Consider the following 27,022-nt stretch of genomic DNA (forward strand, 5'->3'; position numbering starts at 1 on the left):
GGTTTGTTACGGACCGAAACTAAAACAAACCAAAAAGAACCAATACGGTGCCGTAAAATTGCCCAATCGGGACTTTGCGGCACCAAACTTCTTGTTTGTATTAGATAATAACTAACAAACCCGTCGCAGCGTTATGTCGAAACAATGACAAAATTTTGATCCATGCCAATTGGCTTTGTTACGTGAATAAAATAAACTAATAAAAAATTCAAATATATAAAAACCAAATAAAAGAAATCAAAAAATAAAAAAATAACTTGTGGCACTGGTCATGCCTGTCAATATAATATAAACAATTTTCTCACAAACTGTGTAATAAATACAGAGCACAACTACTATTTGGTCTTGAGATGTATGACTTTTAACCAAAACTTTAAAAGATTGTGAGTTTCTGTCTCACCTTAAAATATTATGGAAATATTAACTGTTCAGTGAAAGAATATAAATATGGAAAAGATACAAATTATAGTTACAACGTATACGAAGTCTTAGGATTATTTGACACGTTTCTATTAAAAGCCATACAACATTTGATACTTTTCTATTAACAACCATACAATATAAATACAACAGGTTTGCTAGCAGACTAGCAGACTAGAAGATAAATATGAAAAAGACAAATTATAATCCCAAAACATATATAAACAAGCGTACGCTTGATACCGATTTTTTTTTTATCGGCATTAACTCAGCAGGAGTGGTATCTATCCAAAAGTGTCATAAAACTTGTCAAACTCTCCTTACCCAAAGTTTGAATCTTTTCCTGTGGTGCTTGCCCATATTTATAGAATTTGCACTTAGTAGGAATTGAACCGGTAACCTCCTCAAAAGAAATTTTTATTTTTCTTTAACGACGTTAACTCAGTGGTAGTGGTATCTTTCCAAAAATGTCATAAAACTTGTCAAACTCTTCTTACCCAAAATTCGAATCTTTTCCTGTGGGCTTGCCCATATTTATAGAATTTGCTCTTAGTAGGAATTGAACCGGGCTATGGTGCAGCGGTGATGGGTGTAGCGGTGATGGAGGCGGCTATGGTGGTAGTGACAGTGGTGGTGATGGGGTGGGGCCGACGGCGTCGGTGATGGTGGTGGTTCAGGGGTATAATTGTAAAAAATATATTTTTCCAACAATTTGAAAATATGGACGGGAAAGGTAGAAAACATAAAAAACAGTTTCTCAAGACGGTTTTTTGAAGAAAAAAAAGTTTTGGAAAAATCTGAACTTTTGTTCCAAGATTACAAAAAAAATTGAACTTTACCTTCATTATTTCCCCAAATCTCGTCTCCTACCTAACTTTCCTTCGAAATTTGGCCTGCTCCCTCTTTATTTTTATATTTTTCTAATGCATTTTAACAGTCTAAATTCTAAAAAAATTTAAGAAAAAAATGACTATTTTAGAAACTCTCTCTTAAAAAGGCTATTTTGAGAATTTTCGCAAGTTTGTTAGGTGTACTGTTAGTGTTTGCTTGCTTCTTTGTTTTCTAGGTGGGTGGGTCATGGATGGAGTGTGGTTTGGTTTGGTCCCACCATTGATTCAAAATAGGGTCCTAGTAGTTTGAATGCGGATGTATAAACAAAATCCCAATTGGCCTACATAGCCGACAAAGTATATTATTTATTCAACTCACATACTTCATTGGATATATATGAATTTGGTTACGACTGTCCTACGTGTTCGTTATTACTTATATACGTATGAAAACATATTATATTATGGATGACCGCTAAGTGACTAATACGATATCTTTTTACCTAAACATATTGAATTTTGTTGTGACTTGTAACAGCCTTTTTATTGTTTATGTTTATGGTATTACTATTACTAATAATAACAAATAAGAACTTGGGTGTCTTAAAGTTACCATTGGGCTATTTTATGGCCTCTTAATGGTTTTCGGCATTTTGTTTTTTTTTGTTTCTTATTATCGATAGCGTAACGAACGTAACGAAAAGCGATCGGATGCCAATTTTTTTCGTTTTAGTTACCGTAATTTTTTGTTTAAGTTTGCGTATACTTTTTGCCCTTCGTTTTAGCTATGTCACCGTAACAAAGGTAACGAAAACCGACCAAATGCCAATTTTGTTTTTTATTTTTTTCTTAGTTCCGCTACGGTAACAAAAGTGTCGCAAACCAACCGAAATTCCGTAAATTTAACGCCTCAATGGTTGGGATTGACAACGCTCGGGTTTTACTAACGCTTGAGTTTTACCGATAGATGTTACCTCATTGATCCACCTTAATTTTACTTTTTTTTGTTTTATTTAAAGTTTTAGTTCCGGTACCATAACGCTTGTAACCGAAACCAACCAAATTCGCTTTGACTTGCCGCCTCAACGCTAGAGATTGACAATGTTTGGGATTTACCATCGCCCGAGTTTTACCGACTAGCCCCGACGCAACACGTCAGGTAAAACTCTAATTATTATAAATGAAGTGTTACAAAATTTACAAGCATAACAAACACTCATGCAATCTTTGTTTGGAAAAGCATTTTAATACTACTCATGAAATGAATATATAATTTATCACAAATGAATAAATAAAATTTAAAAATATATTTTTTGGTAAGTTGTATGAATCAGAATTTTTACGGAGCTACCATTAATTTATGTAATGCGAGGGGCAGAAATGAATTATAGCTAAACATCGTGGGCTAACTGGAAATAAAAAAAAAGTCCATGTCAGAAGTGGGATTTGAACCCACGCCCTCTCTCGAAGACCAGAACTTGAGTCTGGCGCCTTAGACCACTCGGCCATCCTGACTTGATGGCTAGGGATTCTCAATTAGTTATTAGTACGAGTTTTGAAAACTCTCTAATTTTGTAAATAATTGGTCCAACTTTTAACGATAATATACAAATAAATTGTTATGTGATTATATGATGACTTGGTTGTGTGTTGTGTGCTTTTATTAGCTTCGTTTTATAGCCGGCTAATGGGCATCAATCACCATGTATGCCTCTTGGTTTTTGTTTATTTATAAGTATCTTGTTGTTTAAAAGAAAACGTATTTTAAGAACAAAGAGGTGTCTGTGTTTCAAGTGTAATAAAAGTGATAAATTGAGATTCGGCATGTTTGAAACCCGCCTTACCATTGATACATTTGTGTTAAATCACTTGAATAATCACAAATGCAGAAGCAATACTCCAACAGTATGTTGGAGACTAGCTATGATTATGAACGCTTTAACCTTTGTACTGCTTATTATATAACTGACTAAATTGCACATGAATTTAAACATGTTGGAGGTTTGTTTTCTAAAAATACGGTATTGATAACATTTTGTTTTAAGTGCATATATATTTGCATGCACTCCATGTTCATGTGCCCATTGCTATACTCAAAAAGAAAAAATATCTAGAAAGAAGAGATAAATTATTGAGAGAGAGTGCAGATAGACATAAAGCACTTTTTTATTATATTTTTATTGTAACAATGTGCAAATATATATTATTACATGTTGAAGGGGTATACACCCGCCTTAACATCGAGCGGGGCGGGTCAACCCACAAGATATAGACAAGAGGCTTGAAATCAGGATGTCACGAAGACACAAAGCCAAAACCTATGCGTGTGGCGCATATCACATATGCTCACGCATATCACATACGCTCGCGCATCACATACGCTCGCGCATCACATACGCTCGCGCATCACATATGCTCACGCATATCACATCTGCGCGTAGCGCTTATCACATATGCTCACGCATCACATATGCTCACGCATATCACATCTGCGCGTGTCGCATATCACATCTGCGCATGAAACATCTGCGCGTGAGAATAAAGAGAAGACCTTGCGCATCCCCGGGATAGGCGCATAAAGGACAACACAACAAATGAGACAATAGTCTAATCCAAATCAGGATAAGGACAACCATGATTGTACTCATCAAACAACCTTCCAGAAGGTATCTTTTAAGGAATAAAGAATGTGCTGATGTTGACAGCTGCCAATGAAGGGTGGACAACTCAGCAAAACCCATGTGTCACCACGTGTTGGCACATGGGTCAGGTAAAATACCTTGGTCAGAGAATAATCAATGAAAAAGCACCAGGTGTCCTAAGTACACGTGGCGCGAAGCAATAGGAGGAGGCCAAAAAGGTCCTAATTGGGTCTGAGCCCAATCATTGGAAACCCTAATACTATAAATACCACACCACCTCCACAGTTGGTGGAAGGCAAGAAATATATTCTAAATCATTTACTCATCTTCACATTCTTATCTTCTCCTGCAATATCTTATTCTCACACCGGAGGGTTACCCCAAAGAAGACCCCTCTGTCCCTTTCTGAGGGGTAAGCTCACGGTGCTGTTCGTTTTGTAGGTAGAAGAACTCGTATCTCGGAAAACCATCGGTGATATAGCATACTCATACCCGAGGAACGTAGATCGTATACAAAGTAAGTCGATACACGTTTCTTCATTGGCGCCATCACCTGTTACAACGGCAACAAAACCACTATTTCATCAATTTTCTCTCTGAAAATCTTCACCATGGTTTCTGGTGTTCAAAACAACGATCAAGTTCTGGAGGATAATGAGCTTGAGGATGTTAATGAGGGACATCAGGTTCTGAGGGCGCCGCGTGACACTGCGCGCACCACCAGTAACCATCCCTTCAACACAACACCTCATGATCAAACTGAAACTCCCCCAGACGATCTCACGTTCCAAAATCTGACTGGTACAAAACAAAAAGGACCAATGGACCCGGAAGTTGAAACCAATGACCCTAAAGAATGGCTCATAAACGAACAACGGCGTCTAATGGACAAATACAATGAGTTGGTAAAACACAAAAAGTTAGCCGATTTAACACAAAGGCTCGCATTTGATAAACAAACCATTCAGGGAACAGCAAAAAAGACGCGCGCGCTGGAAGACGGTCATTCTGTTCACACCGAACAAGCTGATATTAGTGATGAGGAAGAGGTGCACAGCATGAAGAAGGCGCGAGATACTCATACAGGAGGTTCACAGCTTCGCGCACACATGCACATAGCACCTGGAGCCAAAGCTGATATGGATTTATACACACCATACAACCCACAAGCGAAAGCGCAAGTGGACGTAACCACACCGTATAGGCCAGCCATCTTGGTAAAACATTCAAAATTCACTGAGCGCATTGCGAAGGCTCCCATTCAACACAAAACCAAGATGCCAAGTGGTTTAGGCAAATACGATGGTACAACAGATCCAGATGATTTCTTACAAGGTTTTTATAACACTGGAAACTTAGAAAGCTGGACGATGCCAACATGGTGTCACATGTTTGCTCGCTGCCTCACGGGTGCAGCGCGTGTTTGGTTCGAAAGCTTGCCGACAGGACAAATCGATGGGTTCGAAGAGCTATTGGAAAAGTTCCAGGCTCACTTTATACAGCAGCGCAGACACACGCGCGACCCCGATGACATCATGCACTGCGTACGCAGAAATGATGAAACCATTGAAGACTACATAACTCGTTTCAATCAGGAATCTCTTGCAATTGGAGGCATCACTGAACAACTCTTGCGCGTGGCCTTTATACAAGGTGCGCGCAGTGATCAACTCCGCAGAGCTCTCGTGAGCAGAGAAGGCATGCCAACCACTTGGGCTAAGCTTATGGAAGCATCGCGAGTCTTCGCGCGAAATGAAAAACAAATTGCCCAAGACAGAGCAAGAGATAAAGGGCATCGAACACAAGCACCACGCAACAATGAAAGGAGGGGCAGATAAAACTTCGTATGGTCCAGGTTGCAACAAACCAATTATTCTCCCACAGAAAAGCAAGCGCAACAAAGTTCACCCCCACCCCAAAAAGACATTCTTAATCGCGGAGAAGGTGACAAGAAGGAAGGTGGCAAAGAGCCTAACAGACCTCTACCAAGAATATGGACTCCCCTCACCAAAACGCCTTCGCAAGTGTTAAGCACAGAGAATGTCCAGTTTAAAAGCCCCAGGCCATTACTCCATAAGGGATCACCGAACAGTGGCAAATATTGTGAATTTCACAAATCCACAGGGCACAACACCGATGCATGCCATCATTTGAAGGATGCAATCGAAAAGGATGTGAAATCGGGCAAGTTGGCTCACCTGGTAAAAAATTTAAGACCAGAGAATGAACAACCAGACGGAGCCTCAGCCAGTAAAAAATTCAAAAGAATCTGCGTAGCTGAAGGAAGAAAGCAAGGGCAAAGATCGAGGAAGAGAAGCACGCAAATCCAAGGGGATTGGCGCGAGCAACAAGTAATCTTTCCAAGAATCAGAGGAGGCCCGTCTATCAGCAGTCATCTAGTCATCACTGCACACATCGCTCATTATGAGGTGTCAAGAGTCCTGGTGGACACCGGTAGTGAGTCAGACATCATGTATGAGCAATGTTTCAGGAAGTTGGATCCAGAAGACCAAGCAAGGCTCGAAGTTGTGAGTGCACCTATCTCGGGTGTCTCAAACGAAATTATTCACCCCCTAGGTCAGATACAATTCGAACTAACTATGGGGGATGAGAAGCACAAGCGAGCTGAAATTGTCAACTTCCTGGTCTTGCCCACCACTTCATGCCATAGTATGATCTTGGGTAGAGGAACGATTGCCCAATTCAACGCCATACCGTCACCAGCGCATGGCGCGTTGGGGTTCCCAACACCAACATGAGTAACATTTGTGTATCGAGATCATTTATGCGCAATAACAAGTATACCTCGAGAAGGGAGAATGAAGCTTCCAGTGGCAAACAACGCGCCAGAGGAATGGATTCTCAACCCAAAATTCCCAGAACAGACAATCACAATCGGAGCTACGATATCAGATGACACAAGAGTGAGAATGAAAAGATTGCTCACAACGTATATGTCAGTCTTCGCGTGGCAACATTCTGATATGACTGGGGTTCCGCGAGACCTGGCGCAGCACTCTCTCAACACATTCAAGTCTGTAGAGCCAATTGCTCAAAAGAAAAGAGTCATGGGAGACGAGAAGGCAAAGGCCATGAATGAGCAAGTAGAAGATCTACTGCGCGCGAATATCATTCGCCTAATACGATACCAAACATGGGTAGCCAATCCTGTGATGGTAAGGAAGAGCAATGGGTCATGGAGAATGTGTATTGATTTCAAGGACCTCAACAAGGCGTGTCCAAAAGATTGTTACCCCCTCCTAAACATTGACATGAAAGTGGACTCTGTGGTGCCATTTAAGCTCAAATGTTTCCTGGATGCCTATAAGGGCTATCACCAAATTCAAATGGCACCACAGGATGAAGACAAGTCTGCTTTCAGAACTGACAAGGGTATTTTTTGTTACACAAAAATGCCCTTTGGTTTGAAGAATGCAGGAGCCACTTACCAAAGACTCATGGACGCAATTTTCAACGAGCAGATTGGAAAAAACTTAGAAGTCTACGTGGATGATTTGGTGATTAAAAGCAGGGAGGAAAAACAAATGCTCAAAGACATCGAAGAAACCCTTCGGCGCCTAAAAGAAGTAAACATGAAGCTCAACCCGAGCAAATGCACATTCGGCGTGGAAGAGGGGAAATTTCTCGGCGTAATGGTCACCAAGGATGGTTTCAAGGTGAACCCAGAAAAGGTGGAGGCTATCCTCGGCATGCCCTCACCATCCACCATGAAGGAAGTTCAAAAGTTGAATGGTAGATTGGTATCAATTAACAGGTTTCTAGCAAACCATGCAAGCAAATCGACCCCATTCATTAACACATTGAGAAATTGCTTAAAGAAAAGCCAATTCAAGTGGACGCCTGAGGCCGAGCAAGCTTTCAATGAGATAAAGGAATGTCTGATAAATCTGCCTGCGCTCACAGCTCCACTACCTGGTGAAACTTTAACGTTGTACCTGTCAGCAGCAGAGCGCGCCATAGGCGCAGTATTATTGGTGGATCGCAAGGGAATCCAAACACCAATTTATTACGTAAGTCGGGTGCTGACAGATCCTGAGACGCGCTACACCATCATAGAAAAGTTGGTTTTATCACTAACGCATGCGTCGCGCAAGCTTTACAGATATTTCAATGGTCATCCTATTGAAGTCCTGACTGATTACAACATCCAGCAAGTCTTGCGATGTCCCGCGCTCTCAGGAAGGCTGACAAAATGGGCGCTGGAATTAGAGGAGCACACGATCACCTATAAGCCTCGTCCAGCAATCAAGGGACAAGTCTTAGCTGATTTCATCGCAGAAATTCCTGAAGGAAAAGTCGCTGAGGCTCAGCGCGAAGTAGACCCTCCGCCAGCCAATAATGAAGAAAACGTTTGGAGATTATTCACTGATGGAGCTTCAAACAACGAAGGGTCCGGCGCAGGCCTCAAACTGGTGGATCCAGAAAATCATGAGTATACTTACGTAATCAGGTTGGATTTCAAGAGCACCAACAATGAAGCTGAGTATGAAGCCCTGCTGGCTGGTTTGCGCATCGCGCGCAAGTTCGGAGTTAAAAAGCTAGACGCTCATGTAGATTCATACCTGGTAGCAGCACAACTCAATGGCCTTTATGATGCCAAGGAGAACACCATGCCTCTGTATCTAGAGCAGGCGAAGAAACTCACCGAACAATTTGACTCTTTCAGAATCATACACATTCCGCGCAGTGAAAATAAGTCTGCCGACGCGCTAAGAAAGATGGCATCAACCAGCTTCGATCATTTTGGCAAAGATGTCAGGGTGGAAGTAATGAGCAACCCGTCAGTGGGAGCGAAGTCTGTCCTTGTAATTCATACAACACCTTCATCATGGATAACCCCAATAATGGAATTCTTGAAGGAGGGAAAGGTACCAGATGATCGCGCACAGGCGAGGAAGATAAGACACAAGTCGCAGAACTACGAACTGCTTGATGGTACGTTATATCGACGCTCTTATCTTGGACCGCTCATGAAATGCCTAGACGCTGAGGAGGCAAGCTATGTGATCAGAGAGATACACGAAGGAATCTGTGGAATACATGCTGGCCCGCGCATGGTGGTTGCCAAGGCAATGAATGCAGGTTACTATTGGCCAGGCATAAACTTGGACGCGTTAAAAGAAATCCAAAAATGCAAAGCGTGTCAGAGCTATGCGCCAAACACCATGCGGCCAAAGAACAACTTGATTCCGGTGACCTCTGCATGGCCTTTCCACAAGTGGGCAATCGATATTGTGGGTCCCTTACCACAAGCGCCAGGGCGAGTAAAGTTTTTGGTAGTGGCAGCAGACTATTTCACAAAATGGGTTGAAGCCAAGCCACTGGAAAAAATCACAGCTGAGGCAATGAAGCAATTTATTTGGAGCCACATCGTATGCCGTTTTGGCCTGCCCATGGAAATCGTGAGCGACAATGGCAAACAATTCACTGACAGGAAGATATCCAGTTGGCTCAAAGAATTGCGCATCAACCAGGTCTTCACTTCAGTGTACCACCCTCAAGGGAATGGCCAAGTGGAACGCGCGAACCAAAACTTGCTGAATGGGCTGAAGAAAAGGTTGGAGGGAGAGTCCCATGCATGGGTCGAGGAGCTACCCAATGTCCTGTGGGCGCACAGGACATTAAACAAAACCAGCAATGGCGAGTCCCCGTTCAGCCTAACCTATGGAACGGAGGCTATGATTTCAGCAGAGATTGGATGCCCATCCTATAGAGTGCTCATGATGAGCAAGATGGATAACGAGCGCGAAAGGAGGTTGGATCTCAATTTACTTGAAGGACGCAGAGAGGCGGCTATCATCAGTGAAGCCAAATACAAGAAAAAGCTAGAAAAATACTACAATCAGCGCGTGAAAAAATGCCACTTCAAGAAGAATTATTATGTCATTCGGAACAATGAAGCTAGTCGCGCAATACCTCCGGGAAAGATGTCTCCCAACTGGGAGGGACCTTATCAAGTCTCGAAAGAATTGGGAAAAGGCGCATACGCTTTAAAAGATTTAGATGGAAAGAAGATCCCGCGCACATGGAACGCAACACAACTTAGAAAATGTTTCATGTAAAAGTTGTCAAGTTTGTAATCAAGGCTTTTTAAGCCATTATGAATAATGATACGCGCTATTTTCTCTTAATATGCGTTCTATTACCTTTTGCATACATGTTTCACACTTCCCTTTATTAATTTTGAGCAATATGACAACATTGTATTGACATCAAACTAAAGATAAAACGAAGTAAAACATACATGCGCGAGCTTCAAGCTCAAACGTGTTAACGAATTTTAACTCTAAAACTTCAGGGCCTTAGCCCAATAATATGAGCCATAGCTCAGGGCCTTAGCCCAATAATATGAGTCTTAGCTCAAATTACTCATAGCATCCATCCTACGTATTGCGCAGCTGGACCATAAAAATACCTAAGCACAACTAAGGCAAAGCACATGCCAAAGCATAGTTGTTAAGGTCTCAGGTCGGGGCCGCGCATGGGATTACAATGGATATAAGCAGAGTAACACATACTGACACGTAAAGGCTAAAAAACTCATTCATAATTCCCTATAATAAATGCACGATAACGTCGCGCAAAAGAGGAACAATGAAATGCTAAGGCACGTGTCAGCATATTCAGAATATTGCAAAATAACTTGAAATATGACAACTGTTAAGGATTAAATAAAATAATTTCCTTACAGCCTTGTCCAAGTTTCAATGTGTAAGCATACCTTATATTCAACGAGCACAAACATGCAATATAAAGAGACGAATTGGGAATGCGCAAGATGCGAATAAGGGAAAAACAAAATTTCATTCCACAAACATAGAAGTTTACAAATTTACAAATGATGAGATAAAACTACAAATACAAAAAAAAAAAAAAAAAAAAAGGGGCTTTTCAAGTCTCTATATCAATATCAGCCTCTTCATCGTCCTCATCATTACTTCCTCCCTCAGCATCTGGCGTAGCCCGCTCCTCGTCATCTCCAAACTTACCATAATCAATCTGTTCGTCTTGAATAGAGTCGTCTTCTATTATGATAGCGTCAGGAGTAGGCCCTTTGGCCACGCCAGAGCCGCTGGCAGAGGTAGTGTTGCCCGCGCCATCATCATGGCCACCAGTCCCTTCACATTCATCAAGTAATTTCTTTAAAGCGCCAAGATCGGGCTGGTCAGCAAGCGCGACTATCTGCAAGTCACAAGGAACAGTATGAGTACAAAAGATTATGAAAATAGGTCAAGTAAACTCATTAAGGTTAAAATACCTGCTCAAGGATGGGAATTGGAGTATTCAGGTACTTCTCCCCCACCTCAGCCATGTCATCGCAGACAACGTCGAGCTGATAAGGGTAATCGGATGGATTCTTCTTTAGCATGCCATATTCATAACCATCCTTAAACCCTTCAGCTCGACCCACCAAGCGCGACGCCGCATTACAATCCATCACAAGGGTCTGAAACTCGTCTGAGTATTTCATCGCATAAGCGCAACGAGTCACACCCTGTGAAATCAGCCATTGACGGTCCTGCGCGAGGGAAGAAACAGACGTCTCAAGAGCAGGGATCTGAAAGTTTAACAACTCAACAGTTTCCTTGGCTTGTTTTAGCTCTTCTTTGTCAGACGCCGCTGCCGCCAAGGCTTCATTCTTTTCCGCTCGCGCAGCATCGAGCTCTTTCTTCAGGCGCGCAACCTCACTCTCCAATAAAGATTTGTCAGTATTAACCTGCGCAATAGTTTGGTCACGCGCCTCTGCTTCCAACTCCAGGTCATGCGCTCGACGCGCGTACTTGGCCGCGTCTGCCTCTGCCGCTTGCAGCTTCTCCCGCGCAGCTTGCAGCTCAAGCCCGCGCTTCACAAAAGCAGCGTTGGCACTTTCCCGGTTCTCGCTAAGTTCTGCTTGGAGTTTCTCAGCCCTCTCTCGGGCATCAGAAAGATTCCAAGCAGAAATCTTAGCCTTTTTCTTGGCCTCCGCAAGGGCATCACGTACCTTTATATTATCATTGCGAAGCTCTTGGGAGGCAGCAAAGAACGCAGACCCAGCAAAAAGGTGGTCATTAAGCAAGTCCACGCGAGCGCGGTCCTCTTGAAACCTCCTTTCAGCTGGAGGAACAGAGTGAGCCCAAAAGTCTTCACATACGCCCATGGATTGGAACGAGCTCTCTTCAGTGATATTCCAGCTCGGGCGGTATATGTGATCAGCTCCCTACAAACACAAAGCAATGCAAAGAAAGGTTTTAGTTATCTAAACACTAATTTGGAAGTCTGCACAGCGGAGCAAAATAAACTTATACCTGCCGAGAACCGGCAGAGAGGTTAGCGCCAGCTGGTGAGCTCCTGCCCGCCCCATGAGAAAAAGGCTGCGCCACGAAATCTCGTGGCGCTATAGGGCTTGCGCGGCCACCATCAGAATCTTCAAAATTAACCTCCTCATCATCCTCTATAACAGGTCTCTTCTCCTGCGACTTGGAAAAATCAAAAATAGTCTCACGAGGGCTGCGCGCAGGAGGAGGTGAGGGAGGTCTTGACGCTGTTAGATCAGCGCGTAAAATAGTCTCCTGCTCCTTAGTGATCCCAATGAGAGGAGATTCAGTACTTGTTGGAGCAGGAGCAGAACTAACGGCGCCAGCGCTAGCAGTGCCACCAGCAGCTTGTGTGCCAGCTATAATTCCTATTAAAAAACCAACAAGGAGAAATGATTCATGACTTGAACCAAAAGAAAAAATCAGACAATCAAAGCGCAATAAATACCTTGGCGCACCGCAGTTCGCGAATTAAACATCGCCATGAAGTCCATTTTCCCCCTTTTCGAGGGTAAAACAGGGGACTTCAAAACAACCTTCGGCGTAGCCTCGGCACCTTGCTGCGCCTGAGGTTGAGCCACCAACGTTGCCGGCTCTACAAACATTTGAGTGAACAAAGCTTCATTAATGACTATCAGAATAACGCTCATAAAACCACAAAAAAATAAACAAAGTATACCTGTTGGAGAAGACGAAACAGCAGGCACAGCACCGCTTCCCTTGTCCGCCGCGCGCAGAGACGAGGTGGCGGCACCATACCTCGTGTGGACGGGAGGACTGCCCACACCTTGAGGCAAAGAAGACGAGGAAAACTTGGAAGTAAAACCCTTGGTTTTCTCAAGTCCCTTCGCCTGAGTATGAGGAAGATTCTGGGCAACAGAGGCATCATCTTTTTTCTGTTTTCTACTGGCCCCTGCGCCAGTTTTGTCTTTAGCCTTGCGCTTGAGTTTTTGCGCTTCAGCTTCTTCCTCCTCCACTTCCTCTTCCACAAGCTCCAACTCATAATTAGCGAGCGCATCTACAATACGCGCAACATAAATGTTAAAACCAAATTTGGTACTCTAAGGGCCTAAGCACAAATACAAAGGCTTACCAGGCGCATCGCTGTAAAAACAAAATTCTAAATCGACAGGGATGAACATATCATCGAAGCGATCAGGGAAAGCAACTTCCCCAGCGCGCAGCGCGACAGAGCCACCTTCCGTAAGCTCGTCATAGGCGGCGTGGATGTATTCCTTGCTTTCTGCATAAAACAAGACAAGTAATATCAGCAAAACGAATTATACTCGCGCAAAATTAATGCAATGAACAAACAACCCACCTGAGCCATCAACATAGATGACAGGCTCAGTCCCGCTGTCAATCCACCTCTTGCTCATGCCAACCCCCACCAACGCTTCCTCGCAAATTTTCCTGGCAGGGGATGGTTCAGCAGATAACTTCTTAACCCACGCGCCAGATGGATTCTTAAGAACGTCATCATCCGCGGGCGCAGAAGTAATCGCGCGCGTAGTCATGCGGATGGGAATCACACCAGCCTTGATATAAAAGAATTTTTCAGCCCAGTCATGAAGGCTTTTGAAGGAAACAGTGCAGCACTTAACCTTCTGACTGCGCGGTGTGAATGAGAACCAAGAATCTTGGATTTTCGGCTTATAAAAATATTGAAGGCGCCGAGGGGTGGGCTCCTCGCGCTGAGCTTTGCACATGAACTCAAAATGAGTCATGCGCACTAGTCCACAGGGATGAACCTGAGATATATGAATCCCGTAAAACTGGAGGAGCGCACCTATAAACCTCGTCATTGGAAAACGAAGATTACAGTGGGTGAAAAAATGAGAGTATAAAGAGATATAGCCGGCGGGAGGATCCGCCGCCGTTTGCCCGGTCGCCGGGAGCAGACAGCCATACTCAGGGAGAAACCCTGAGAGGCGACGAGATTATCAAGGTCAGACAGTTTCAACTTGCAGGGAATCTCATCCCATCTCTTCACCACCTTGTTCTTCCCTCCCTCCTCCGACGAGGCCTCGACAACCCGTTTACCCTTGCCGGTCTTCTTCAAAGTAGACATAACCACTGATTTTACACGGCCTTTACTAGGGGAAATTGTGGTGTCTGGGTTATCAGACATACAATTGCGAATCGAACAATATGGTTACTTTAAACACGGAAATCTGGAAGCAAAGATAAAGGCTCTTAATCGGAATGTAAATTGAAGAAGAAAAAGCTCTGAAAATGACAATGGAGATGAAGAAAAAACCGTTCAAAAGGTTTGGTTTTATAGGCCCAAGGGAGAGAGAGAGAGAAACAAGTAATAATTAGATCTACGCTCACGCGCCCCCACGCGCAGGCGTAGGCCAACATAAGCGCGACACGTGTTCCTGACACTGTATGAGGAGACGTGAAAGGCAACTGTAGCACCTCGAGCACGCGAAAGGTCTGACACATAACGTCTCCATCTCTGATGCATGTCAGCATCAACCAACCACGTGCATTGACGATTCGTTTCAACCAAAGGGATAGAATTTCGCGCAACGCACATATGAGAAATGAAAAAGAAAAGACAAACCCTGTTAAAAGAGCAAACTATTAAGTCTAATATCTATCTTACCTCGCTCGCGCGAGACAAGACACACATTAGACTGGGGGGGCTTGAAGGGGTATGCACCCGCCTTAACATCGAGCGGGGCGGGTCAACCCACAAGATATAGACAAGAGGCTTGAAATCAGGATGTCACGAAGACACAAAGCCAAAACCTATGCGCGTGGCACATATCACATATACTCACGCATATCACATACGCTCGCGCATCATATATGCTCACGCATCACATATGCTCACGCATATCACATCTGCGCGTAGCGCATATCACATATGCTCACGCATCACATATGCTCACGCATATCACATCTGCGCGTGGCGCATATCACATATGCTCACGCATATCACATCTGCGCATGAAACATCTGCGCGTGAGAATAAAGAGAAGACCTTGCGCATCCCCGGGATAGGCGCATAAAGGACAACACAACAAATGAGACAATAGTCTAATCCAAATCAGGATAAGGACAACCATGATTGTACTCATCAAACAACCTTTCAGAAGGTATCTTTTAAGGAATAAAGAATGTGCTGATGTTGACAGCTGCCAATGAAGGGTGGACAACTCAGCAAAACCCATGTGCCACCACGTGATGGCACATGGGTCAGGTAAAATACCTTGGTCAGAGAATAATCAATGAAAAAGCACCAGGTGTCCTAAGTACACGTGGCGCGAAGCAATAGGAGGAGGCCAAAAAGACCCTAATTGGGTCTGAGCCTAATCATTGGAAACCCTAATACTATAAATACCACACCACCTCCACAATTGGTGGAAGGCAAGAAATATATTCTGAATCCTTTACTCATCTTCACATTCTTATCTTCTCCTGCAATATCTTATTCTCACACCGGAGGGTTACCCCAAAGAGGACCCCTCTGTCCCTTTCTGAGGGGTAAGCTCACGGTGCTGTTCGTTTTGTAGGTAGAAGAACTCGTATCTCGGAAAACCATCGGTGATATAGCACACTCATACCCGAGGAACGTAGATCGTATACAAAGTAAGTCGATACATGTTTCTTCACATGTTGTCACGGTTTTATCATAATATTAGTTCGGATAGTTCAGATGTGATTATAAGAACATGCCCTGACTATTACATGTGTTACTTTTTGAATAATACATCATAGAGGTGAATAGAATGGGCCGGTTTGTAAACCATAACTGGTTACAATCTATTATGAAATTTGTTTGATGAAACCAACTGCGATTCAAACTGAACCAGCGGTTTGATATCTGTTTGAGAACTATCAAATTAGTAAAAACTGGTAACCATTCATTTTTCACATCAGTTTCAAACTTGAACTGGTGTGGGTAAACCAGTTCTGAATAAGGAGAGGGTCATTCCCCTTATAGTTTATCCGGCCCAATGAAAAGGCACCACATTTTCACTTCCAAAAAACTCTTTTAACTATTTTAATTTTGAAACACTGTGATTTTAAGAATAAGATAACTTGTATAGTTAACAATCTAATTTCTATCATGGTTTAGAACTTTTGCAAATCTTGAATACTTATAAACCAAATGGAAATTAAACATAAGAAATTTGATTTAACTTATTGCATTTAGCTAGAGTTCTTGAAATTAGACGTTTTACGCTAGTGAGAAATGTTTCCTTGCAACTGTTTAACGTAATCAGTTTATGCAACGTGTTTTGACCCAGCTTGTTTAAATATCTAACAACGATATTCGTGTAAACTACCCATAAGTATTCTTTCATTTGTGAATATTTTTATATTTCTTTTATGAGAAATGCTTTAAAATATTTGAAAAAAGATAAAATATTTTAATATAATATAATATAATATAATACTTTTAACTGCGTTTGTGTCGATTTAATTTTTTTTTGTATGAAAAGACACTTCTTTTGAAAACAAACCTATAATGATGTGTAATTACTAATTGCTAATACTAATAATCAGGCCTCCATATAGTCATACTGGCATAGGCCCACTAATAAATTAGTGGTCCAAAAACACAGCAAAGTCAAGGTCTAATATGAAGAGTCTAAGGTAGCGTTTGATATGCAGGAGTGACAGTAGGAACGGAATGATTCATTACGTGGGAATGAAAAAGTGGTGTTTTGTTGCTCAATGGAATAGAATCATCCATTACACATGGAATCTCATTCTATCAAAACCATTCCTTCCCACCCCCTTCTTTTTTTTCATTCCATTCCTCCTTCACCCTACTTTCTCAACAACACTACCACCTAACAACCACCACCACCATTACCATTGGCACCACCACCAACTCCGCCGACACCACCACCGCCATCGCCACCACCATTTTCGTCGCCGGAGCTACCACCATCGCCATTATAGGGGGTTTTTTTTTGTTAAAAAGTATTTTGAGATAGGAGTGTTCTTATTATTTGTATTTCATTTCTACAATTTTTTTGGATACCAAACAATAAAAATTAATAATTGATTTCATTCATATAGGTTAACCAAACAAGACAAATGAATGGTAATGATCCATTTCATTCCCTTGTCCATTCCATTCCTTCTCTCATTCCATTCCCCATTCATTCTATTACCTCCAACCAAACATACCCTAAATGTTTTGAAGGTGCCCTTGAATATAATTATACCCCAATTCAAACATTTTTGTTTTGCAATATATTAGTTACTAGCTTTCGAGCCCGTGTCACACACGGGATAATTCAAATGATAAAATTATAAGTAAAACAAATAATTACATAGCTTATATGAAAAAAAAACATATTACATCTATGCTTATATATGTACAATGTATACATAAATTGATTTTATTTATTTATATCACAAAATAATTTTTTTAAATGAACTTAATAAAAAAAATATTCGTGCAAAATCGTACCCGAGAATGCTTCTTTCTATTGAAAAATTCATTCTCGGTGTTATATATGTATAATTGAAAGAATTTTGGTTATGAACCAATTTCAACAATAAGACTTCTTATACGATTGTAGTTTTAACCACTCAGCCTAAATACCAATGTTTTAAAACCGGACCGGTTTGGCCGGTCGGACCGGAGTTCGGTCACCTGACCGGTCCGGTTCGATACAGTTCACTCGTGTGACATTTGTCAATTTCGGGTTATTTTATACTTGTATTCTTAATGTAAACCCGGCCGTTTTGTATCCCGAACCTTTCGATATTATCAAAATGATGAATTGTATGTTAAATATTTATGTTATAGTTGTTGGATAAAAAAAACACCCTTTTCGGTTCTTAAAATTCCCCGAAAACGCTCAAAACAAACTCCAGGGACTAAAACTACCAAAATGGAAACTTGAATGACCCATTTGTAGTTTGTGCTTTCTTGGGTCTATAACCAACCCATTTTCATGAAACACCCTTTATGAAAGACCCATTCAACTTACCCTATATATACACACCCATCTTCTTCATTTGTGCTTGCTCATTTCTTCATTTCTCTCTCAAATTCTTGAATTCTAAGGTTGTTCTTCATAAGCTAATCTTTCATTTTAACTAACTTCTCAACACTTAAAGCTTGATGTTACAACATATATATAATATACACTCCCTGTTTACCTTTGGTCTTTCATTTCTCCGGTCTCGGCCGGTTGAAATGTCGGGCTAGTAAGGCAAGGTTACATGGAGGACTTTGTAGTCCTTGTTTATATATTTAACAAATCTAACCATATAACTTGTTATACTTGCTTAACTTCTACATATTTTAGTTTATTATTCATATTTTTCAAGTTCCATGGTATTGGGTATGTGGTGACTAGCCTCGGTTTCATCCCGAGTTGAGAACCGAACCAAAAACTGAACTTTAGTTTAAAAGCATTATTGTTAACTTTTTGAATGTAAAACTTGAGTATTATTATTTATAAGTTATTTTACAAGTTCCATGGTAATTGGGTATGTGGTAACCATCCTCGGTCTTATTCCGAGTCAAGGACCGAACCAAAAACCGAACTTTTGTTTAAAAGCTTTATTGTTAACTTTTTCAATGTAAAACTTGAGTATTATTATTTATAGGTTATTTTACAAGTTCCATGGTAATTGGGTATGTGGTAACCATCCTTGGTCTTATTCCGAGTCAATGACCGAACCAAAAACCGAACTAAACCGAGTTCACTCGCTTAAGACACACAAGTGTGTTTTTAGCCACCAAAACTCATATTTTTCTTCAAGATTATATTTTAAATCAATTTTAGTTAATTTCTAAACATACTTGGCATGTCGGTAACCAACTTGATCTTATAACAAGTTCAAACCGATAAGGTCGTATACTCGCTTAACGAACGTTAAGGTTATTCACAATAGAACTACATACTTGGTTAAGTCTATTTTGATTTTATTGGGTTATCTCATAACATTTATTCTTTTGGGAAGTTAACTGTGAGCTTGGTCAATTATCAAGTCTCGAACCGACAAACCCGAACACTCGTTTAAACCTCGTTTTGGTATTCTTATAACCAAGGGTTTTGCAATATCGCATTGTAACCCACATTATTACTTAACGTAGGTTAAGTAAAAAAAAGAAAAAAAACTAATGAATAGAATACCGAGACCCGGTTTCGAGTAAACTTATTTTACAAAACTCGTTTATTTAATTTCTCAAATATTTACATTTTAAATCCTAAACTTTATTTATTTACTTTATTTGTCATGTATTTTATTTTAAACCATTCCAAGACTACCTACTAACACAAGACCCGTTTAATATAGGTCTTGCTCGTTAAACCGATCTCTCCGATTATTCACGACACTATCTTTCAAGTTACTTGTTAATGTGAGTACTTTTTCATCCCCCGTTTTCCATCTTTCGTTTTGGGGTGGCATTGCATACTTATTCAAATTCAAATGATTTATACTTGAGTCTTAAACCACAACACGTATTGTATATGTTTACTTAAATAAATGCCCGATTTGGTGTTATATGCTTTACGTGATTATGTGCAAATTCTTGAATGCTAAGGCGGGTAGCCTCATCAAAGTATGATCATACGTTAATTATGAGTATATATGGTATCCCCATATAGAAAGGTGTCGTCAATGTATTCTTATTGACGATTTCATTATTGTCGTCAATGTATTCTTATTGACGGCTCGTCAATGTATTCTTATTGACGGTTTTATTATCTAAATTGTTGTAATTATTTATTGTTTTCATATACTAGTTGTGGATTTCATACTATATACTTATTGTCCAAAACTATGAAAATTGCTCACCAACCTTCGTGTTGACAACCTCTATTTTATGCAATGTTACAGGTTTGATGTTAGCTTGATTGGATTACTTGAAGAAACTTATTATCTTGGCTTTAGGATATTAGAAAATAAAAGAACAAGTTATTTGTTTATCTATCTATTTAGCATTTTGTATGAACAATTGTTGTGTTATTTATGATGATATGGATTTAAATGAGTTGTTTAAATATTGTAACTTTATAGTGTCATTGTGCAATGAGCAATCATGTCGCGCCTCGACGTTTCCGCCTTCATTGGTCGGGGTGTGACAACTCGCTTCTCAAAAAACCGGCCGGTCCGAACCGGTTCACCGGTCCGACAGCAAACCCAAACCAGTTCAACCGGTCCGACCGGTTAACCGGACCGGTTCAACTGGTTTATATTGGTTTTTTTATATAATTTTTTCATTTAACATTTTTTTATAGTATTTGAGTTCGGCCAGTCCGATCGGTTGAATCGGTTAAACGGTAACCCGACTGGTTCAGTGTCTGATCAGGTTATGAAAACATTGCTAAATACAAAAGATGCGTAACCTTTATTGTTATATTTATCAATTTACCATCGATCAAAGGAAAGTAGAATATTAAATTGTAGCAATAGATGTTCTTCACGAACTATGTTTTTATGAGTTACACCATAAAAAAGATTTTGATAAGTTTCAGAGGGCTTCTTGACAACATAAAAAATAGCATGTTAACCAATTCAATTTTGTGAATATTTTGTTTCATTTGAGCATAGTTTTGCATGACATGCTTCCCATACAACGTTTTGATCACCGTTGAAGGGAAAATTAATGTTGACATAAATATATCAAATTTGATAAAAGTTAGAAGCATTGATAGGCATGAGGGTGGCATGTCGAAAGTGTTCGCAATGTTTTCTTAAATTTTAGTTGAAGGAAAAATAGTCAATTTGCTAAATCCTGAACATTTTGATTATTTCAAAAAATGCCCTTAAAAATAAACTTGAAACCTGAATCATATTTAAAATTCTAACTTTCATATTTTTGACATTTTAAAGTCAACACTTTGAACTCATAACAAATTTAACGATAAATCTATTTTACATTCTCAAACTTTTAAAAATACTCAAAATTTTTATTTTTGACCCGTAACAAATTTTGACATAAATGTAGTTAACTTGTTTCAAACAATTTATTTACCAACTTTTGACCCATAAAATCAAATTTAACTTCCACAAAAAACCCAAAACAATTTTCATTTGAGAAACATGATTTGTTGTTGATTTTTGGAATTTATAAAAATAATATGTTAATATTTATATTTATAAAAATATATAGATATTATATAAATATAGTGTAAAAAGAAAGTGAATAATTATTGATTTATTACATATATTAGGGTATATTAGTTTTGGAGGGAAAAAATTTTGAGAATTAACCAAAACATCACAAGTGTCCCTATTTATTTTACTTTATTAGTATAGGTAGATTTATTAATTTACCCAAAGATAGAGTCATTTGTCTTTCAAAGTTAACTTAAATACTTTGTACCATCATAATCGATCCAACTACTTATGTCATATATACTGAATGAGTTTGAGACATGTAATTAATAAAAACATTTTGGTTTTAATAGGTAAATTTGCTCGTCACGGAAGGGAGATCCACTCTACGACCGGCAGATTTGCTCGTCTTTGGTTGGGCCGGGGGAAAACACGCTTGTGTTGACCTCACAGGGGTATCTCCCTTAGCTGGTTTGAGGGATAATGGGTTTGTAGCTGGGCAAGCAATAAAAAGGGCTGAAACGAAGAAGGTGGAGAAACATGCTAAAGCCTGCGAAGAGAACCAACATGTTTTTGTCCCTCTGGCTTTTGATACATTTGGCTCCTTGGCACCGGAAGCTATCCGTTTTCTAACCAGGGTCCAAAAGGTTGTGCATAGCAATGTGTCGACTCCAAAGGGGCAGGGGTATGTCTTTAGCAGGTTAGGGTTTGCAATTCAGAAAGGGGTGGCGGCGCAGCTTGTTGCCCGCCTACCTGCTATATTGATGTAATATCTATGTTTCATCAGTAAAAATAAAATCTTTATAATCTTTGTATTTAAAAAAAAAAAAAATCGGTAAAAAAACTACTATATGTAACTTACATGATTACATACTATATTTAATGTTCTTACTACTTACTAGGTGATAAGAGTTGGACCCAAATCCAGGCTGGATCTGGACTCGGGACTAAAAACAACCAAGTACGATGAAGGGAAAACGCCAAGAAGGAACACACCTGCTAGTGAACATATAGGGCGAATTCATCCAAAACGCTGCGCAAGAGAAGGCGCAAGCAGGATCACTACTAGTACCATAACTATGCCGGCAAAAGCACCAATAAGGAAGAGCCACCTGTACAGCAGGTACGTGTAGGACCACCAAAATGGACATACAAATGAAACAATACTGCTAAGCAGTGGGCCTCATGCAAAACGACATCCACGATCTCCACTATGACAGTTGCAGGCTTGTAGATGTGACAAACCGGATATTCCCTCAGACACGTGACCCAACAGGTTTTCTTCAATGCCTCACACCTTCGAGTATAAATACAGGACTCCACAAAATGGTAAATGATTTCATTTTCACTCTCTCTAACTTCATACTACCTTTTTTGAGTTTTACACACTTGTATGCACGAAGATACCATTATGAAGGTGATGATGATGCTTTTCAGCATCTCTCCCTTCTAACCATCACCACACGGTTGTTCTCTTTGCATCTTTGTATTCGCAGATCCCGACACAACCCTCAGATTCAGGACTCTAGATTGACCTCATCCTGTGGAAACACCCGTTAGCCTCGGATTGAACTTGCGTTTCTTCATTAGGTTTGTTCATAACATCGAAAACCGAATGCATCGAAAGTCGTTGGGTTTGGTCGGTTTATACAATGCAGTTCACGATTTGATTTAAAAGGTATAAGAATCTACACTTTGGAACTTCTAACTAGCAGTATATATTGTTGCTGTTTCAGCAACAATATCTGTTCCAGGGGTATTTCTGTCAAGCTTTAAAACTGTTCTTTGTGTATCCATGTCTTTTGATCTTCCTCAATAACTGTGATCTTTGTTTGCATCACCAACCTATAAATTGTCAATGAAACTTTGGGTCAAACTCATTCTGTGAATATAACTGTATTAACATAGGTAAGAGAACAAATTTAATTAGGTGTTTTTACTGGTATTATTGTTATATTTTTTAAACAGATGATTAATTATACATAATAACTTAATGGTTTTTTCATTATTCTATAGTATGTGCAAACGTGTTATGCAGTGATTTTGAGAAGATAATATGAGACCCAACGGATGATGGTTTTGGCATTTGCTAACTCGTTTTCAACATACCGCCATATTTATCAATCTCCATGATAACATTGTCCTGGTGAACGCATTGGAAACTCGAACTTGGCGTTGTTCCATGCATGCATCATAGTACCTGCGTACTAAATCCACCTGCATTGTTAAATGGCCAAATAATTAGTTACAAAAGGTTTCGATGTTCACTATTCAACATATTAAAGAAAATCAAACTTAGTTTAATGATTTGAGTATCTCTAGTGAAAAGTCAAATTTTATTTACCAATACCTTTGCTAATAGGTGTAAAGTCAAAATTTAAACATTAAAACGTTGAAAATGGAAACATACTATCCTATTTTATTTAATTACAAAGAAACTCTTTTGAGTATTCTCCAATACTTTCTTGGCATAAAAGTTTAATAATCCAATCTGAACACCAAAGAAACAAAATAACACAAGAAATTTAACAGGGAATGATCAATAATTTATATTTAAAAGTAAAAATGAAAAAGTAATTGTAAACTTGGACTACCATACATGCAGCTTAATTTTATTATTTTTTTCTAAGCTATATTTTGATTTACTGCAATGAACAAACAGAAATACAAATAAAAAATAACATTCGTGAAACCATCATCCATCATATGTGTTCAACCTATTTAACCCTTGGTGTTGTAAAACTATTCTTTTATATTATATATAGACCTACTCGTTTAACCTTTTAGATAAATAGAGATTAAGCATAACCCAAATTAACAGAATAACTGGTTTAACCTTTCCAACCATATTCGATCAAAATGGATTTGATAAATCTCAGTTGGTAAGCCCTAATGGTTAGATCTTTGAATTGTTATCTAACAATGGCCTCGGCAAGATCCAGAAGTGGGCAACTAAAAACCCAGTCTTTGAATCATAATAAATCTTCAATAAGTAGGATTAATGATTTGTAAGATTTATAGATTAAACCATACAAATGTGCCTCTAATCAGATGAAAACAACTTGGAATCAAAGAACAGTGCGACAATGGATTTGGATTATTTTGTGTTTGATCGGCAGCGAGTGAAGGACGATTGAAGAGCAACCCACGGCAAAAGTTGAATGGAACTGATCGACGGAAGACCAGGATTGAAAGTGTGCAATCAATTATTTGCGTTGATTAGGGATTTAAAGAATATGAATTTGGAAAGTCACTAATGGGCCAGAACGTCGGTGTAATGTTTTTCTAAATCAAGGCTCTCATTAGAGGTGCCACTTGGGTGTTTTCGGAATAAAACGTCTAATTAAGTGCCATGTGGCATAAATCATTTTTATTTATTATAATAGTAGATGAGTAATCCTTATCATTTTAAAAATATATATATATATAAAATTATGCTTATGAGAAATATATTATTTTTCATCCTAAAACCGGTAGGCTATGAAAAACTATAGGTTGGACCAATACCAAATCCATAGTTAACATTACCATTAAATTCACAGTCAGTTGTTCGAGTAAATTTTTTTTTTTACAAAATTCAACCTAATTTGACTGTGAACTTCCCTAAGTTCAATGGGTTTGAACTTGGGTGTCATGGAAACACCGTCAGGAGTGGCTTCAAGCTCTGGGTAAGCGTTTTGAGTTATAAACTCGCCAATGAAGCCGTTGTGGACGTTGACAATGGTAACTTTTAGGGTAAAAAAAAAGATGGTGTCACAACACTTTAGGATAGTTTTAGGTTCAAATAAGATGACATCATACCATTGAATGGTGGCTAGGGCGGAAGAGTGTTCAAATTATTTTGGTGCTTCCACCCTTATACATAAGTATTTCTTTTTAGAATATTAACATATAAATTATAATATCTTATACATATTTGAGTACATGGTAAGCCTGGTGTAGACTATAAATGGAAAGAAACCTGGTTTAAAGATCTATTGAATTTATATAAAATATATAAGTTAAAACTTATAAAAGAATAAATACTTAATTTATACAACACTAAGACACATATATGCTAGCGGTACAATATTTTACCAACCTTGTATATTATTTAGTCTTCCACAACATTTACAATCACCAATTTTGGCAAGTTTATCGACATTTACCAGTCACATGATACCTATCAAACACAAAAGGCCTGGACTGGCTTTCCTAGTATGGAACAACATATTATCCCACAACATCTCCATAATATATCATGATTCATGGAACATTAAACTGAAACAACAAAAACCACAATTTAAAAAAAAAAAACACATTACTGGTTTTTTTTTAATCATGAGAACCCGTTACGTGCAAATGCCTCCGCTGTAGATGTCGCAAACTCTGTTCCATGCTAACTTGCACCATATCCGCTAGCATTTGTTTCTATCCCACAACATCTCCATAATATATCATGATTCATGTAACATTAAACTGAAACAACAAAACCCACAATTTAAAAAAAAAAAAAACACATTACTGGTTTTTTTTAATCATGAGAACCCGTTACGTGCAAATGCCACCGCTGTAGATGTCGCAAACTCTGTTCCATGCTAACTTGCACCATATCCGCTAGCATTTGTTTCGCATTCCCAGACTGTTCCTTACCTTCGATATGTGATATAATATCACACACAATGTTTTCAAGCGTATCGGGCTCGCGCTCCGATCTTCGGTACGGCGATTCCCGTAACAACCGAAGCAAAGTACGGGCTTTTGTCTGGGAGCTTGAGGTTCCTTGAACCGTAAGCTCCAGAAGCCCAGGGATAACCCCTTCTTTAAGTATCGGTTCCCTATACCTACACCGATCACTTTCACACATAGTTAAAAGCGTCCCCACCGCGTGCTCACGGTTTTGGGGGGACCCACGCTCGAGAACCTCCACAACCGCAAGCACACCGCCTTCTTCCAAAGTTAGTGACACCCACCCTTCTTCAAAACCAATCAAAGATTCGAGAACACCGGTGCATCTTTCTGAAACCTTTGAGGATTTTTTTGAACTTTTAAGGATGTTTACTAGGTAAGGAACAGGTTGGGATTGTAAGATGAGGTTAAGGTTGTTTTTGTCTGATGAAAGATTGTATAGAGCCATGACTGCATCCACCTTGGCTTGTGGGGTCCCCTGATCAAGAACCTTAACTAGAATCGGTATCGAGCTGGATGCACCAATGGCTGACCTTGTGACATGTGACGCGGATAATGTGGCTAATAACGCGGTTGCGTGCTCTTGCATATTTAAATTCCCTGATTTAAAAATTGTGACAATTGGGTCCAATGCGCCAGCATCCACAATACTGATCTTGTTTCTGTATAAATTGAATCAAAAATTATAAAAAAATGAAGAACAATTAAGAAAAGTGTGACAAGTGAGTAAAAGCATTAGAGTCATGCCGCAGACATTATCCCGTATCGGATTCTATTCCCAATTAAAAAGCATTCATTGACTTCATGCTTATCTTCTTTGTAAATATTTAATAAAATGCTTAGTTAATCAAGCTCTCTACGAATATCAACGTTGGTACGAATGTCAACGTTGGTATAACTTGAGTAGAAACTAATATGATCCAAATTTCAAACGAAAAAAAAAAAAAAAAACTACCTATTTGCTAAACAAAAACATTAATCTTATATTCATGCTTATATTTCTGCATAATTATTAAATACAATGGTTAGTCAATCTGGTTTTGCTATAAATATCAACGTGTGAAAAGAATAATAATATATTCTCTCTAAAATATTA

The 27,022-nt window shown here is 39.5% G+C and overlaps 1 protein-coding gene and 1 non-coding gene across 2 annotated transcripts; both read right to left on the minus strand.

The window, feature by feature from the left end:
* Positions 1-2,681: 2,681 nt before the first annotated feature.
* Positions 2,682-2,765, minus strand: TRNAL-CAA (transfer RNA leucine (anticodon CAA)). The gene has a single exon. It is a non-coding gene; the product is annotated as a tRNA-Leu (tRNA).
* Positions 2,766-25,752: 22,987 nt separating this feature from the next.
* On the minus strand, positions 25,753-26,602 carry LOC143556017 (U-box domain-containing protein 45-like; the record flags this gene model as incomplete). Its single annotated transcript, XM_077045454.1, has 1 exon — positions 25,753-26,602. A coding segment is annotated over one exon (831 nt), but the record flags the coding sequence as incomplete, so codon positions are not given.
* Between the last annotated feature and the right edge of the window lie 420 nt (positions 26,603-27,022).

This window comes from Bidens hawaiensis, unplaced genomic scaffold (genome assembly GCF_021521415.1).
Source record: "Bidens hawaiensis isolate Kalapana, Puna unplaced genomic scaffold, B.hawaiensis_p1.1 tig00018424_1, whole genome shotgun sequence".
Lineage (NCBI taxonomy): Eukaryota > Viridiplantae > Streptophyta > Magnoliopsida > Asterales > Asteraceae > Bidens > Bidens hawaiensis.